This window comes from Spermophilus citellus (assembly GCF_964194105.1).
Source record: "Spermophilus citellus genome assembly, chromosome: 9".
NCBI classification, from domain to species: Eukaryota; Metazoa; Chordata; class Mammalia; order Rodentia; family Sciuridae; genus Spermophilus; species Spermophilus citellus.
In genome coordinates this window covers 91,609,403-91,624,572 of record NC_138191.1, presented here as the reverse complement: position 1 = coordinate 91,624,572, position 15,170 = coordinate 91,609,403, and the positions used below count along the sequence as shown (strand labels likewise).

Genomic DNA, 15,170 nt, shown 5'->3' with positions numbered 1-15,170 from the left:
GGTAAGTTGGTTATTAGACAGCTTGAGTTTGGCCACCAAGGGAGTGCACATAATCACCTGAGCAGGACCCTCCCATTTTGGTTTTAGAGGGGCTTTTACTCTGGTGGGCAATAGTAAACAAGTTGACCAGGTGTTAAGGAGGTAGGGTTTTGAAAGAGACTGGGATCAGGAAGGAGCCAGTCTTGATAGCGCCAGAGTTCAGAGCGTAGATGGAAGAGGAGGGGCAGGGCATCTGTAGGCAATACGGGAGGAACGAGGGGATGGCCATACATGACTTCGAAAGGTGAGAGATTAGAAGGCTTCTTTGGCAAGGTCCTAATGTGCAATAAAGCCAAGGGGAGCACCTTTACCCAGTCCAGGCTTAATTCCATGGTGAGCTTGGTGAGGGTCTCTTTAAGGGACCGATTGGTCCTTTCAACCTTTCCAGAAGCCTGGGGGTGGCAAGGGCAATGGAAATGCCAAGGGAGTGATAGCGCATGAGCCAGTCCCTGAGTTATCTTCGAGGTGAATTCTGGGGCATTGTCTGATTGGATAGAAGTGGGCATCCTGAAACGGGGGATTATGTGAGTAAGCAATAGATCAATTACCATAGAGGCCCGTTTGTTAGAAGTGGGAAAGGCTTTAACCCATCCCCAAAAAGTATATGACCGTGGGCCTGATGAGAAGGGAAAAGTTTAGGTTTTATTGGTTCTCTGGCAGATCTAACAAGCGGAAGTGATCTGTTGTAGGAGGGTTTTATCACGTGGGGAAAGGGTGAAAAAGGAGTGAAGGAAAGTAGTGAGACTCTGTGGACTAGAATGGAATAGACAGTGAAGAAACTGGAAGAGTTGTTGGGGATCTTTGGGCTGATCCCTGGTGGTAACGAAGAGTAGCCAAGAGGAGGTAAAGCTCTGGAGGGCGGCTGATCGAGCCACTTGATTGGCCTTGGAATTCCCCATAGTAGTAAGGGAGGAGTCAGTTTGGTGGGCCTTGCAATGGATTATTCCCAGTTAGGAAGGCAGCCTGGAGGCTCGTAGTAGACCAGAAATAAATGTGGAATTAATGACTGCCATCCCTCTGGTGGTCAATACCCCCTTTCTTCCTAAATGGCTGCATGGGAGATCAGGATATGGAAGACGTATTATATAGGGAGAGGGCTTTTCCCTCTGCTAGCTCGCATGCTCTTGTGGCAGCTATGAATTCAGCTTGTTGGTTGGTGGTATTGGGTGGGAAAGGTTTTGCCTCTATGATGGATGAGATGGAAATGACAGCATACCCGCCACTTTAACCCCTTCGTGTATAAAGGAGCTACCATCTGAGAACCAGAGGGAGTCGGAAGAGAACAGGTGGTAGGGCAGGGTAAAATCGTACCTTCCAGCATTTGTGGATGGGATCTTGTGGGGGAGAAGATGGGAGGAGGGAGGCAGGGTTTAATGGAGACCAGGGCTGAAAAGAGATGGAGGGATTTTCAAGGAGAGACAAAGAGGGATAGAACCCTGGAAGGAGGAAGTGACTGTAGCCCCTTGTAAGTGAGGAAATCCTTTAGATGGTGAGGAGATGAGATGGTTAGCAGGGAGCCAAAGGTAAGCTTGTGTGCTTCTTTCTGGAGGTCATGGGCTGCTGCTAGGGCTCTGAGGCATGGGGGCCAGCCCTGACGGTGAGGTTGGATAGGCAGGCCACTGGTGCAAATGTGGGGCCATGTTCCTGACCCAGAACGCCCAGACTTTGTCCCTGTTTCTCATATTCATAGAGGGTGAAGGGTCGGGAGAGGTCAGGGAGATGCAGGGCGGGTGCCTGGAGGAGGGCCTTTTTAAAGGGCTTCCCTACCACTGAGGGGGGAAGGGGGCCCTTGGCCAGATTATATAGTGGCCTGGAGAGGAGGGAGAATCCAGGCCCTGAAGTACCCAGCAAAACCTAAGAAGGAGAGTAAGTCATCTTTGGTCTTTGGTGTAGGTATAGACACAATAAGCTGTTTTCTGTCTATTGTAATGGCCTTTTTCCCTTGAGAGATATGTGACCCCTTAACATGCTATTTGGGCCTTTTGTGAAGAGGCCTGATATCCCTTTAAGGCCAAGAAAGTAGGAGAACTGTGTCATCTGATGAGCGCCCTTTGGACGGGCTAGAAGAATTTGTAGAGGTTTGCAAGAGATGCAGAGAGCAGGATTGGATTGGAGCAAGAAGAAAGCCTGGACATAAGCGATCTCTACCCATTTTTTTTGAATGCTCACAGTAATTGTAGAGATCCCTTGGAGGTATCCAGGGACCCAAAAAGGGGCCATCTACTTTGGTTGTCTAAGGGATAAATGGGCCAGGCCTGGGTGCTGTATTTGATCCAAGAGGCATTGTAGGGGAGAGTTGACCGGCAGAAAGGATGCATTACCCATGTAAGGAGGAGGGAAGAGGATGCAGAGAAGGAGGAAACTGATTTATTGGCAAAAGGGGCGTCCCCGCTAGAGCCAAAAAATCAGGAGTGCCTAAGTGGCAGGTTCAAGCTGCAGAGATTGGTCATCACCAAATCCTGACAGTCGAAGCTTTCATCCTGGATGGAGCTGGAGCCATGGGAGACCTTGGCCAAGGCTTTTTGGGACCCCTCCTGGAGAGGTCGGATACTCCCAGGGCCGAAAGAGGGGAGAGGCAGGACAAGAGAGTGGAAGGGGAGGGTAAACGTCTCTCTAACAGCCGAGTCTTAAAAGTGAGAGGACCAGGACTTTAGAAATCTGCCCAAGGAAGGAGTCCCTGAGGGCCACTGTAGCCTTAAAGGCTGTAGTGGAGTGCTATCCTCCCTGCAGGTGAGTAAAGAGATTTGCTGGACGATAATCAACATATTGCAAGAGGAGGTTAGGGACACTGAGGGTGAAAAGATTGGAGGTCGGAGGTCAAGGTTTGTCCAAAGAGGTGTGGACTATCTCGAAATCCCTGAGGAAGAACAGTCCAGGTTAGTTGTGGAGAATGTCTGGTGGTGGGATCTGTCCAGGTAAAGGCAAAAAGATCTTGTGATTCGGGGGCAAGGGGAATGGAGAAGAAAGCATCCTTTAAATCTATGACCAAGAAGTGGGTGGCAGTGTGGGGGATCTGAGACAGCAGGGTGTATGGGTTGGGAACCAAAGGATGTATGGGCCTAAAGGAGGTGTTGATGAGTCGTAGGTCTTGAACTAAGTGATAGGACCCGTTGGGCTTTTTTACCGCTAGTATGGGAGTATTGTAAGGGGAATGAGCAGGACAGAGGTACCCCTTGCTAAGAAGGTCCTGAATAATAGGTTGTAGGCCCAGAAGAGCTTTTGTGGACAGGAGGTTGAGCCTGATTGGGATCTTTACTAGTGGGCAGGAAATGGTGGAGGGGGTGTGGGTATCCCATACATTCGGGTACACCAGGTTCATAGGTAAGGCGTAGTGATCCTTTTTAGTATGGTGTTCTGCCAAAAGGGCCAGAAAAGATGAACAGGCAAATTCTGGGGCCTGACTGATGACAGGAGCCCAGATGTTGATTGTTGTATTGAATTTAGAGAGAATATCTCGGTCGCGCAAAGGAACTGGACATTGGGGCATAACTAGGAATATCTGAGAGAATGGGAAGTTGTCTACAGAACAGAGTAATAGGGGAGTCTTTCTTGGATAGATGGTCTTTCCTCCTACCCTGACAATAAGAGAGGTGGACAGCACTGTTTGCCTCCAGAATTCTGTCAGAACTGAGAAGGTAGCCCCGGTGTCAAGAAGAAAATCAACCTTGTGTCCATCCACCTGAATCCGCACCCTGGGTTGCTGTCTATTGATAGTTTCAGCCAGGGAAAAGGACCCAAGGCACCGTCAATTGATTGCCATGCCCAGAAGGTTGGAGGGTTCCCTGGCCATAGGCCTCCTATGGGATCTAGGACAGTCAGAGCCCCAATGACCTTGTTGTTGACATTTAGGGCATGGGATACACGGAGTGTGTGGTATGGGGCATGCCCTGGCCCAATGTCCTTCCTTGCCACACTTGAAGCAGGTGCGGGGGAGGGGGTTTTCGGTGATGGGCGGCAACACAAGGAAGCACCCTGCAGGGCCTGGGCGAGCATCTGAAATTTCTCAGTCTGGGGGGTGGCAGGGCCTTGCTCAAGCTTTTTTAATTTGGCCCAGAGGTCAGGGTAGCTCTGTGAGAGGAAATATGTCATAAGGACATGATGGCCATCTGGGGTTTTGGGATCTAGGTTACTGCTGAAGGGCTTTCATAAGCCGATCCAGAAATTCCAATGGGGTCTCTTGTAATTTTTGGAAATTGACAGCTTTACGTGCCGCTTTTTTGAGCCCAGCAATAATATATGCAGAGAATCGGTCCCTACTCTGTATGCCAGTTTGTGTATAATCCCAGTCGGGAGTTTGATCTGGGGCAGCAAGTGGCCCCAGAGTGTGATTGGGAATAAATCAGTGAGTTTCATCGTCATGGGCTCTGGCAAGTTCCCAGACTCTGGTACGTTCCTCAAGAAGGAGAGTATTAGCCAATAACATATAAGTGAGGCTATAAGCCTGGAGGACCCACTGAAACTGTCTTCTGTGGTGAATGAGCCCAACCTTCGCTCGAGTTGTGTGAGGTCATTCATAGAGAATGGGACATGTACCGGATAATGCCCTCAGGTCCAGCAACCTCTCTTAAGGTGGCCATGGTTTGTGGGACTAGGGAGCAGGATCTAGTTTGGGGGGAACTAAAGGTGTTGGCTGAGTCAGGGGGAGCACCTGAGGGACTGGACAGAGCCCTCAGGGGAGGTCGGTAGGAGGGGGTTCATCTGCCAGATAGGTCAGAGTGAGAGCAAAGAAGAGAAAAAGCCTTAACATAGGGGATCTCCTTCCACATTTTTGAGCGCTCACAGAAGTTAAACAGATCTCAGAATTGTGGGATCTAGGGATCCTCCTGGGGGCCATTATCTTTGATTGTCTAATTGATAGTAAGGCCAATCTTGTGTGCAGAATTTAATAAGAAGGAGTCTGTAGGGAGGGAAGAAGAGGCCCCCATAGGTCAGGAGAGGGACAAGGGTGATTGAGAGAGTTGAGAGAGATTGAGAGAGAGAGAGAGAGAGAGAGAGAGAGAGAGAGAGAGAGAGAGGAGTGCCTGTTCTTCCACCCCTCAGGACCTCCTGCTCATGAACCAGGTTCTAGAGAGTCCACCATGACTGTGAAGGTCGTGGTGGGGTGCGTTCTCTCCTCCAGATTGGGCGTCAGAGGTTGGCCAGAGGATCAAGGTCAAAGCCCCTGCATATAGCCCATCTGAAGTTGGATACCTGATAGGGGAACTCACCTACTGAAGAGCCAGTGTTGTGTGAGTAGTAGCAGTGCTCCAAACAGTGGACGAGGACGGCAAGCCTTGAGAGAGGGGGCCCTCAAGCAGTGAGGCATTCCTCCTCCCTGGTTTGGGCACCAATGAAAGAACGAACAAGGCGTGTCATCCTCGGAGAAAATGCCCATTTATTGAAGAACAGCTCTGCATATTTATAGAGCCGGGGGTGGCTTGACAGTTATGACAGTTTAATGGTTGAACGGTTTGAGAGTTGGCATGGGTGCTTTCTGATTGGTGGGTAAGGATCATGTGAGCCAGCAGGGCTAGTCTGATAGGTGGGTAAGGATCATGTGAGCCAGCAGGGCTAGTCTGATGGGTGGGTGAGGATCATGTGAGCCAGCCGGGCTAGACTGATAGCTGGGTAAGGATCATGTGAGCCAGCAGGGCTAATCTGATTGGTGGGTAAGCATCATGTAAGCCAGCAGGGCTGACCATTAAACAGCTCTTCTCGGGGATGGGGAAGTTAGTCTTTGAAGCCGGGGCGACTCCCAACATTGACTGACTTATAGATGAAGCCCCCCTAAATAGAATAGCCACCATGACAGTTCTGGAGAGGACCAACTAAGGTCTAAAACTCCTCCACCTGACGTGAAGGAAGAGCTGAACTCCTAATTGGCAAAGTGTACAGAAGGTGGTCCTCAGTCTCCTGGTAAACATCAAATAGGAATGAAATTGGGGGTAGTAGCATTGTTTACTTTGTCATTCTCTGCTTGGAGATGACCCATTCTCTCCATTGAGAATGCTTTTTGCTAATCCCTCACTTTTTTTTTTTTTTTTAGTTTTTTTTTTCTTTTCACCTCACTTTCTCTTCTAATAAAGTTCTCTTATCTGACTTTTGGTGTCTGACTTTAAATCTTCTTTCATCAGAACACAAGAACCGAAGTTTGGAGTTTCAGCTCCCTGCTTTCCTGTGACACTTTTATTAAGATAAATCAAAATATCAGTAACCAGAGGAGAAAGCCTCTTCCTCACCATCTGCCAGATAACAGGAAGTGCTTTACAGGGTGCAGGCCACATATGGAGAGACTGTTCCAGCTCTGGAGCTATGGGAGGATCTTGGCTCCGGGGTTCACCAACTGTGGGCTCTTGGGAAAGTTCCTTCATTTTTTTGAACCTCAGCTTCCCCATTATAAAAGAGAAAATTAACTCTCCCCCCTAAAGTTCTGTGAGGAAGAATGAGAGCAGCGATATGAAAAGCACTTTGTTTTCTGGTTCCAGGCACACAGCCACCCAGAGAGTCTCCATGGAATAAATGAGTTCTGTGTTCAAAGGAATGTGGATGCACCCACAGGGTGACAGTGAGGACAGGAGCACACTAAAATGCAGGAGGAATGTGCTAGTGGTCAGAAACAGCTGTCTTCCCTGGGTGCCATGGTGGGCATCTTTCATGCTTTATCTCACTAATCTAATGGTCACTCTGTGTAGTAAGGACTTTACTCATCTTGTTGCAGAGAAAAATGGAGGTAGCTGAAGTGATATAGCAAGGTGACAAAGCTATTTAGTAGTAGAGGGAACTTGAAACATTTTGTAAGATTTGAGGCTAGAGATGTGAATTTGGGATGGCTCTAGGAACTTAAAGTTTAGTGGGAATAAGAAAGTGAAAGTGAGAAGGAAAGGGAGGGTGAGAGACATGGTGTAAGGGATGATAGGGAAAGAGATATTAGATTGGGATGAATATGCACAAGTGTGCAAGTTTGTGCAAATATGGGTTGGAAAATAGCATATGATCATTATTCAAAGTTCCTTTCAACCTTTCTATTCAAGAATGATCCCTAACTAGACCCTCCCTCTGTTTTTTGTCTGCCTGGATCTGGTACAGCTGTAGCAGTTGTACCAGACAGAAAGGCTCAATTCCTGCAATTATCTGTGGCCTCCCTCCCCAGCTCCATCCCCACACACTTAACATTCCACCATGATGCTCTTAGAGCCCTGGACCTAACATTAGTTCCATCAGAGCAGACTCAATGGATGCAGTCTCATCCCACCATCCTGTATTCATCTTAAAGACAAAGCCTGAGCTTAGTTCTTCCATTTTTCTTTTGATCCAGAGTCCTGGGTTAATTTCCATTCATTTCTAGGAGTCTATCCTATCTTGCTAGCAAGGGAAAAGCCAAAACTTACAAGTCATTTCTTGTAAGAAATGGTAGTAATGGTCCACACATGTAAAATTTGCTATTTCTTCTTGATGAAAGCCTGGATAACATTTTTAACCCTTACAAGAATTCACTGGCTAATTTAGAACTTCAATTAAGATTTTTTTTTTATTTAGCTGAAAATCTCAAGTTAAGTGACTCGTAATGGGGAATGCATATAATCTAGAATCTAACTTTTATTTGGAAGGATTCAGACCTTCAACACTATTTACTGAAATGAACTACAATATTCCATCTTTACGAGTTCTCTGCCCATGTGTATTTTTGTTCATCAGAACTGGATCAAAACCTTTTATGGAATTATCAAGTATGTAAACATGGATAGGTTAAATGACCTCCTAGAGCTGTAGAAGTGATTATTGCAGCGTTCAGGATTCTTAAATGTACCTGGTCTCTCAGCCAATTCAATATATGGATTGAATGATCCAGAGTGCATCTGAGATTTCATAAGGCAGAGAAAACTTTTCAATAGATAACATTAAACAAGTCATTTAAAAAAAATTTGAACTGAGAGTAAAGGAATAAAAGAGGTTAAAATTTATGAGATAGTTCAGAAGGCTAAAATAGGCTTAAGATGAGAAATGAAAATAAAAAAAACAAAAAAGATTGACATAGAAGTTATAAAAGGCAAACAAAAAGAAATGGGGATGGGAAATTCAACAGTGGGAATAAAAACTCCAACTGTAGGATTAAGCATTTAAAAAATAAGGTATAATTAAATGAATGTTTAGAATAAATAAAATTAAAGTAAAAGGTTAGTGAGACAAAAGATTGAACTACTATGACCAAAAGATTCTAACTTAATCTAAGTTCTTATAAGAGACAGCAGAACAAAGACACTAAAAGAGAGGAAAAGAAAGAAAAGGATCAGGGTACCAATTCACACTTCAAGGTAAGAGGTTTTGTTTTTCAGTTGTCACTAGCACTGAACCATACATATGTGCACGTGTGTGTGTGTGTGTGTGTGTGTGTGTGTGTGTGTATCATCCAAAAATTCATGCTGCTTTTGTTTTTTTTCTCAGATTTAACATTTTTCCTTCTATCTACATGTTGTATTTTTCAATCACCTGTTTATGTCTTTCAAACATTTTTGTATGGGGTGTTCAACATTTTTCCTATTGATACATAGAACCCCTAGTAAAAAGTCACTAATATAATTTTATCTTTATTATTGACAAATCTAGAAATACATACTAATGTCCTATAGAGGTATTGATGAGTGTCTGTGTGAGTGTATGTGAATGTGTGTGTGTATGTGAAGAGGTGGCAGGGTAGGCACAAGGAGAGGTAAGATTCTCTCTCCTGCTAAGTGGATCAAGGACCTAGGAATTAAACAAGAGACTCTATGTCTAATAGAAGAAAAAGTAGGCTCAAATATCCATCATATAGGATTAGGCCCCTACTTCCTTAATAAGACTCCTATAGCTCAAGAATTAAAATCAAGAATTAATAAATGGAATGGATTCAAACTAAAAAGCTTCCTTTCAGCAAAAGAAACAATTAGGGAGGTGAATAGAGAGCCTACAGCTTGGGAGCAAATTTTTACCATAGGCACATCAGATAGACCACTAATCTCTAGGGTATATAAAGAACTCAAAAAACTAAACACCAAAAAAACAAATAACCCAATCAATAAATGGGCCAAGGTCCTGAACAGACATTTCTCAGAAGGTAATATACAATAAATCAACAAATATATATATAAAAAATGTACAACATCTCTAGCAATTAGAGAAATGCAAATCAAAACTACTCTTAAGATTTCTTCTTACTCCAGTCAGAATGGGAGCTATTAAGAATACAAATAACAATAAGTGTTGGCAAGGATGTGGGGGAAAAGGCATACTCATACATTGCTGGTGGGACTGCAAAATAGTGCAGCCAATATGGAAAGCAGTATGGAGATTCCTTGGAAAACTGGGAATGGAACCACCTTTGACCCAGCTATCCCACTCCTTGGTGTATACTCAAAGAACTTAAAAACGCATACTATAGGGACACGGCCACATCAATGTTTATTGCAGCACAATTCACAATAGCTAAACTGTGAAACCAACCTAGATGCTCTTCAGTAGATGAATGGATAAACAAAATGTGGAATAGATACACAATGGAATATTACTCAGCAATACAATAGAACAAAATCATGACATTTGCAGGTAAATGGATGGAGTTGGAGAATATAATGCTAAGTGAAGATAGCCAATCCCCAAACACCAAATGCCAAATGTTTTCTCTGATATAAGGAGGCTGATTCATAGTGGGGTTGGGAGGGGAAGCATGGGAAGATTAGACAAACTCTAAATAGGGAAAAGGGGAAGGAGGGGGCAAGGGGTGTAAAAAATATGGAGGAATGAGATGGACATCATTATCCTAAATACATGTATGAAGACACACACAAATACATACACACAATATTCTCTCAATGTGTATGTGTTGCTTTTATAATTAAAAAGCATTTTTTATCCCATAAAGAAAAAGAAATGAAGTTTTATAACAGTGGTTCTTATCTTTTTGAATATGGAATCTTTGAAAATCTAGTATATGTCATGGATCTGCTCTCCAGTAAAACCCTATACGCATAAATACAGTTGTGCATGACTGTATATACACTTGCTAAGCATAATGGTCTCACAGGTCACCTCTTGAGAAAGAGCTACTGTACATAAAAAAAGTGCAATGTATAGCACATGACATATGCTGTAATGCTAGCAGAAAGGGGTGTGAGGTATTGCAGAAAGAGATGAATTTCCACCACAGATATCAGAGAATACTTGAGCCAGATATTGAAAATTGTATTTGAGCCAGAACTTAAATGAAGGCAAGGATATCAGCAAAAGGGCATTCATTATGAAGACAGAGACACATTCCTTTTGGGACACTGCACATACAAATGCAAAGGCAGAAAATTTGGGTGTCTGGGAAAAAAGGATTCACTCTAACTGGAGTGAAAGGTTCATTGAAGAGCATGACCTATGCTGAAGGTCTAGGCCCAGGGCTGGGGGATTCAATAAATCCTTAAATTCAAGAAGCTCACAATCTAACGGAGCATACAGATAAGTTCTTATTGTTACTATTCCATCCTTAAGTTGTTTGGTGTCGGAAAGTATAGAAGCACACAGAGAAAAGAGTTTCTTCTTAGGTGCCAAGGAAGATGAGTGACAGTGCTGATGTGGTAATCTTTAGACACAGGAGTGAAATATTTGGATCTTACTTGGTAACAGATAATAGAGCCTGGAAACATCTGAGTAGGAGAGGTGAAGTGTGCTAAGAGTCTGGACTTAGGAGTCACACAACCTATTTGAATCCAGGTCTGCTTCTTACTTCATGTATAATTTAAGAATAAATTATTTATTTTTGGTTTTGGTTTCAGTTTCCAATTTTTGTTTTGGTTTCTAATTCTATAAAATAGGGAATATTACTAGTTCCTATTTTAGGATTATTGTGTTAAGTAACCATAATAATAAAATTAATAATGAAACTATTACTACTAATATTTCAGGGGGTATAATTTAGGAAGAGGGCTCTGATAATGGCAGCATCTAAGGAATGCAGGGACAGAGACCAGAGAGGTGGCTGATGGGACTCATCCAGCAACCAGGACACATAAACGATGCCCAGCCTGTAACCAACAACTGGCTTTTCTATAAGCTATTACAGAAAAGGGAAGAATAAAAAATATAGAAATATAGAAATAAGCACATCTACATGCTAGGCATCCTGGCAAAACTTGATATTCATAAACTTATTTTATACTTATAATAATCCCACAAAGTATACCTAGTTTTCAGAAAAAAGAGGCACAAAGATTTAGCACATAGCTAGTGGAAATAAAGTTTGGGCTCTTTACAGTCCCCTCTGTAGGTCTCATCCTTCATTGAAGTGATAAAGATATTTTCTTTCTGTTCTCTGAGTGATGGAGCTGCCTAGGTTTTAGCTGGCATCATAATTATATCTCTCAGCCTAACTAGGTGTAACCAGTGGGATGTGAATAGTGGTTATGTGTGCATCTTCTGGGTCAAAGCCTTAAATGAAAGCTGCTTGCTCACCACCTCCATTTCCCCTTCTCATGAGCCAGAACCCACACATGATGGTGGTGGTGAAGGACCAGAGCAACAGCATAGAAGGAACTGGAGATTTTGGATGACACTGTGGTATAGAACAGCCTCTCTATCCTGGACTTCCTGCCTATATCTGAACTCTTTTGTAAGAGAGAAAGAAATTTCAATCCTGTTGACGACATTGTATTTTGGGTCTCTTTGTAAAAAGCAGCTTGTTGTGCATGCTAACTAATAAATTGACCCATCTTATGTACAGTTCTTCCACTTAGCCCAATAAGACTTTCTTTCATTTAAATACAGGTTCCTATAATAAGTCATCTAGCAGTGATGGGGAAAGTTTACAAACTGTGAGAGGGAGGGAAAGCAAAGTTCCCCACATGCCAAACACACAAGCCAGTTTCTTCAAGGTCTCCTCACTGTGTTTTATTTCATGCCACATCCCCATTTAAAATATCCTATCATAAAAAATCCATTCACCTGCCAGAAATTCCTTTAAAATTCAATCCAATTATTTCCAACTCTCCACAAAAGTTTATCTTTAGGATTTTCCATCCATTGTGATCCCATTTCCTAGTATCCATTTGGGTTATGGGAGTTTGTAAACTCTCTTCATCAGGCACTGTCTTGGGCTGTGCCTGGCATGGTAAGTACTTAATAAATGTTTGTTGAAGAAATACATATGCAAATAAATAGCTCATAACTATGTCATGAAAAATCAATTATTCTCTACTAACATCATCCAGAGTCAAGTAATATAGGAGATAATAAGTTTTAAGTCAAATATTCTTGGATTCAAGCCCTTGCTTTGCCATTATCCTATGAATAACCTGGGAAAATCACATTACATTTGTTCTCAGTTTTCTCAGTGGTAAAATAAAAATGCAAACAGATGGTACCTAAAATATATACCTATCATGAAGGTTAAATGAAGAGGAACATAAAAATTCTGACACAAGACCTATCAGGTTCTATTATATATACAACTATATAATCTATCAATAAAAAATGTGGAAAAAAGACCTTAATACTTAATGTTTCCCAAGTGCATGAAGATAAATTTAATAATATTATTACTAAATTATGCCATTTAATTTTATTTGCTTTACATCAGAAATATAAAAATGCAAACCTAAATAAAATAAAAACTAAATTGAGATTTAAAAAATCATTGGACTGTCAATAAGATCCTAGTCTCAGTTTCATCAACTGGCTAGAGTTTTGGTTTGGTTTTGTGGTACTGAGAATTAATCCCAGAGGAACTCTAGCACTGTGCCACATCTCCATCCCTTTTTATATTTTATTTTGAGATAGAGTCTCACTAAAGTTGCCCAGGTTGGCCTCAAACTTGCAATCCTTCTGCCTCAGACTTATGGGTAGGTGGGATTACAGTTCATCATTACCCAGCTTTGTGACATTAGGATAATCATTAAACTTCTCTAGTCCCATTTATCCTAATAGAAAAAGAAGGACATAGATCATACTTCTTAATCTAGAACAATTATCACAGACAAAACTCCAAGAAAATCCTACTACCTTTAGCCAAAAGACTAGGAAAAGAGGAGCCCAACAGGACAGAAACATTTGAGTCTTCTAATTCTCTGTCCTGGAGGCAAACATTATGAAGATGTGGCTTTCCTTGCCCCTGAAGGGTGCAGCTGCAGTGGAAAGCATGGTATAACCTCATCTTTCACCTTCTCCTTATGTACTATCTCTGCAGAATTGTGACTTTCACCCCTGAACTGCATTAAAGACTCCCTAGAGGACATAGTACTAATCTCCACCTTCTCATTAAGTGATAAGAAATTATTCTTCCCTATGGTACAGATGTGGGAAGTCCTCTGACTTCTACCTTTGAAGAAAGGCAGAGGTTATCTTATTCCTTGGGTACCTCCCTTCTGCCTCTATTTTCCAAGAAACCTGTTCCTCCAAGAAACTCCCAACCTAGAATTCTAGGTCCGAAGAAAATAGACTTCAGAAAGAAAAATGAAATAAACATATTTTGAGATGAAGGGAAGTTAAGAGAATTATTTGCCAGCAACCCAGCTCTGAAAGAATAGCTAAGGAAAGTTCTTCACATCATAAAGGAAATTGTAAGCTTGGAAAAAGAGAAATGAAGAAAAAGCAACAAACTGTGTAAATAAATGGATAAGTACAATAGACTGTTCTTGCTTTTTTAAAATTGCATCTGACATTTAAAAGCAAAATTATAATATTTTGGTTCTCAGTGCATGTAGATATAATGTTTAAAACAATTATAAAGTGTGAAGGTCAAGGGTCCTAAATTGTTATGTCTATCTTTCACGAAGTGGAAAATTCTTGCACTGGTGGACTCCGTTAAACTACTAATATAGCTCATAATATTTAGAGCAACCACATTTAAAAAGAGATATGCTTCAAAACACTACAGATGAATAAAAATTGACTGATAAGAGAAGTGTCCAAGTAGTTCACAGAAAGACAGGAAAGGGAAACAGGAATGAAAAACAGAGCAACAAACAAACAACCGATGGAAAGAATAATAAATGGGAGACTTAAACACTAACACAGCAATGAATACATTAAGTAGAAATGTCCTACCTTCACCTATTTAAGGACAGAGATAGGCATAATTTTTAAAAAATCAACCAAGTATATGTTGTCTACAAGAATTCATTTCAAATATGATTATAAAAGGGGATTAAATGTAAGACAATAAAGAAGCAAATACTACTCACATAATAATCAAAAGACAGCTGATTTGGCTATATTATATCAAATAAAGTTAGGTCAAAGAAAATTACCAGGGATAAAGAAGGACATTACAAGAAAAAAAGAATGTCAATAATGTTTAAGAAGAAAACAAATGAGTTAAGAAAGGTAACCTATGTAGCACACTTAAAAAGTAAACATTTAAATCTCTTGTGCCACTAGAAAGGGCAGGTAGGTAGAATGATGCCACATTTCTGGTAAGGTAAACAAAGCTCAAAGTGGGATTTAGCAGGTTAGCAGCATGAGCTGCCCAGCCACCCATCCTCTTGCCCCAGGTCCCCAGAATGTCCCTTGTCCTGCAAGTCAGGGTTAGTATATGGACAGAGTCAAGCACCTTCTCCCCTTCCTACCTTTTGAACATCCAAGTGTGAATTCTCAAAGTTCACTTGAAAGAAGTTGCCAAACAAGGGTAGAGGCCAGGGCCCTGGCGGGTAATTCTTTGGGCGCCGTCTTTTGAAGTCAGCAAACAACAGAAAGACGACCGCACCCACCAGCAAAGTCCAGGCATGGAGCCCTGCCCAGAAGGCGGTCGCCAGAGAGACCACCTCCTTGAGCATGGCTCTGAAAGCAGCGGGCTCTTGACTAGAATCCAAACTCTTCTGCTCCAGTTGTCTCCTGCTGTCACTGTAGAAGGACCGGCCCCTATGCCCGCCCCGCGCCCCGCCCACGCCCCGCCTCTGCCCGGCCTTCCGCCAGGCCCCTCCTTCCCGGGGCCCCTCCTTCAGGCTCGTCTCCAGACCTCCCCCAAGTCAAGCCACGCCCCCTAACTCCCTCAGCCTCTTACCCAGCCCAGTTCTTGGCAGAGAAAATGCCTGGAGCTGAGATTCTTGGGCGGCAACACATTTGACAAATACTTGGCTAGGACCGGTTTCTTTTCGATTTAGAAAGTCCATTCTCCGACATCGTTCAAGTTCTTAGGTTAT

At 42.6% G+C, this 15,170-nt stretch overlaps 1 protein-coding gene across 2 annotated transcripts in view; it reads right to left on the bottom strand.

The window, feature by feature from the left end:
• The window catches only part of LOC308655928 (cytochrome P450 2J2-like), a 46,988-nt gene extending 32,107 nt beyond the window's left edge, over positions 1 to 14,881 (bottom strand). For both annotated transcript variants that reach the window (XM_081306375.1, XM_081306376.1), the window contains exon 1: positions 14,598 to 14,881. In XM_081306375.1, the coding sequence (XP_081162501.1) occupies positions 14,598 to 14,804 (207 nt within the window). In that variant the 5' untranslated portion in view covers positions 14,805 to 14,881. The remainder of the gene's footprint in view (positions 1 to 14,597) is intronic.
• Between the last annotated feature and the right edge of the window lie 289 nt (positions 14,882 to 15,170).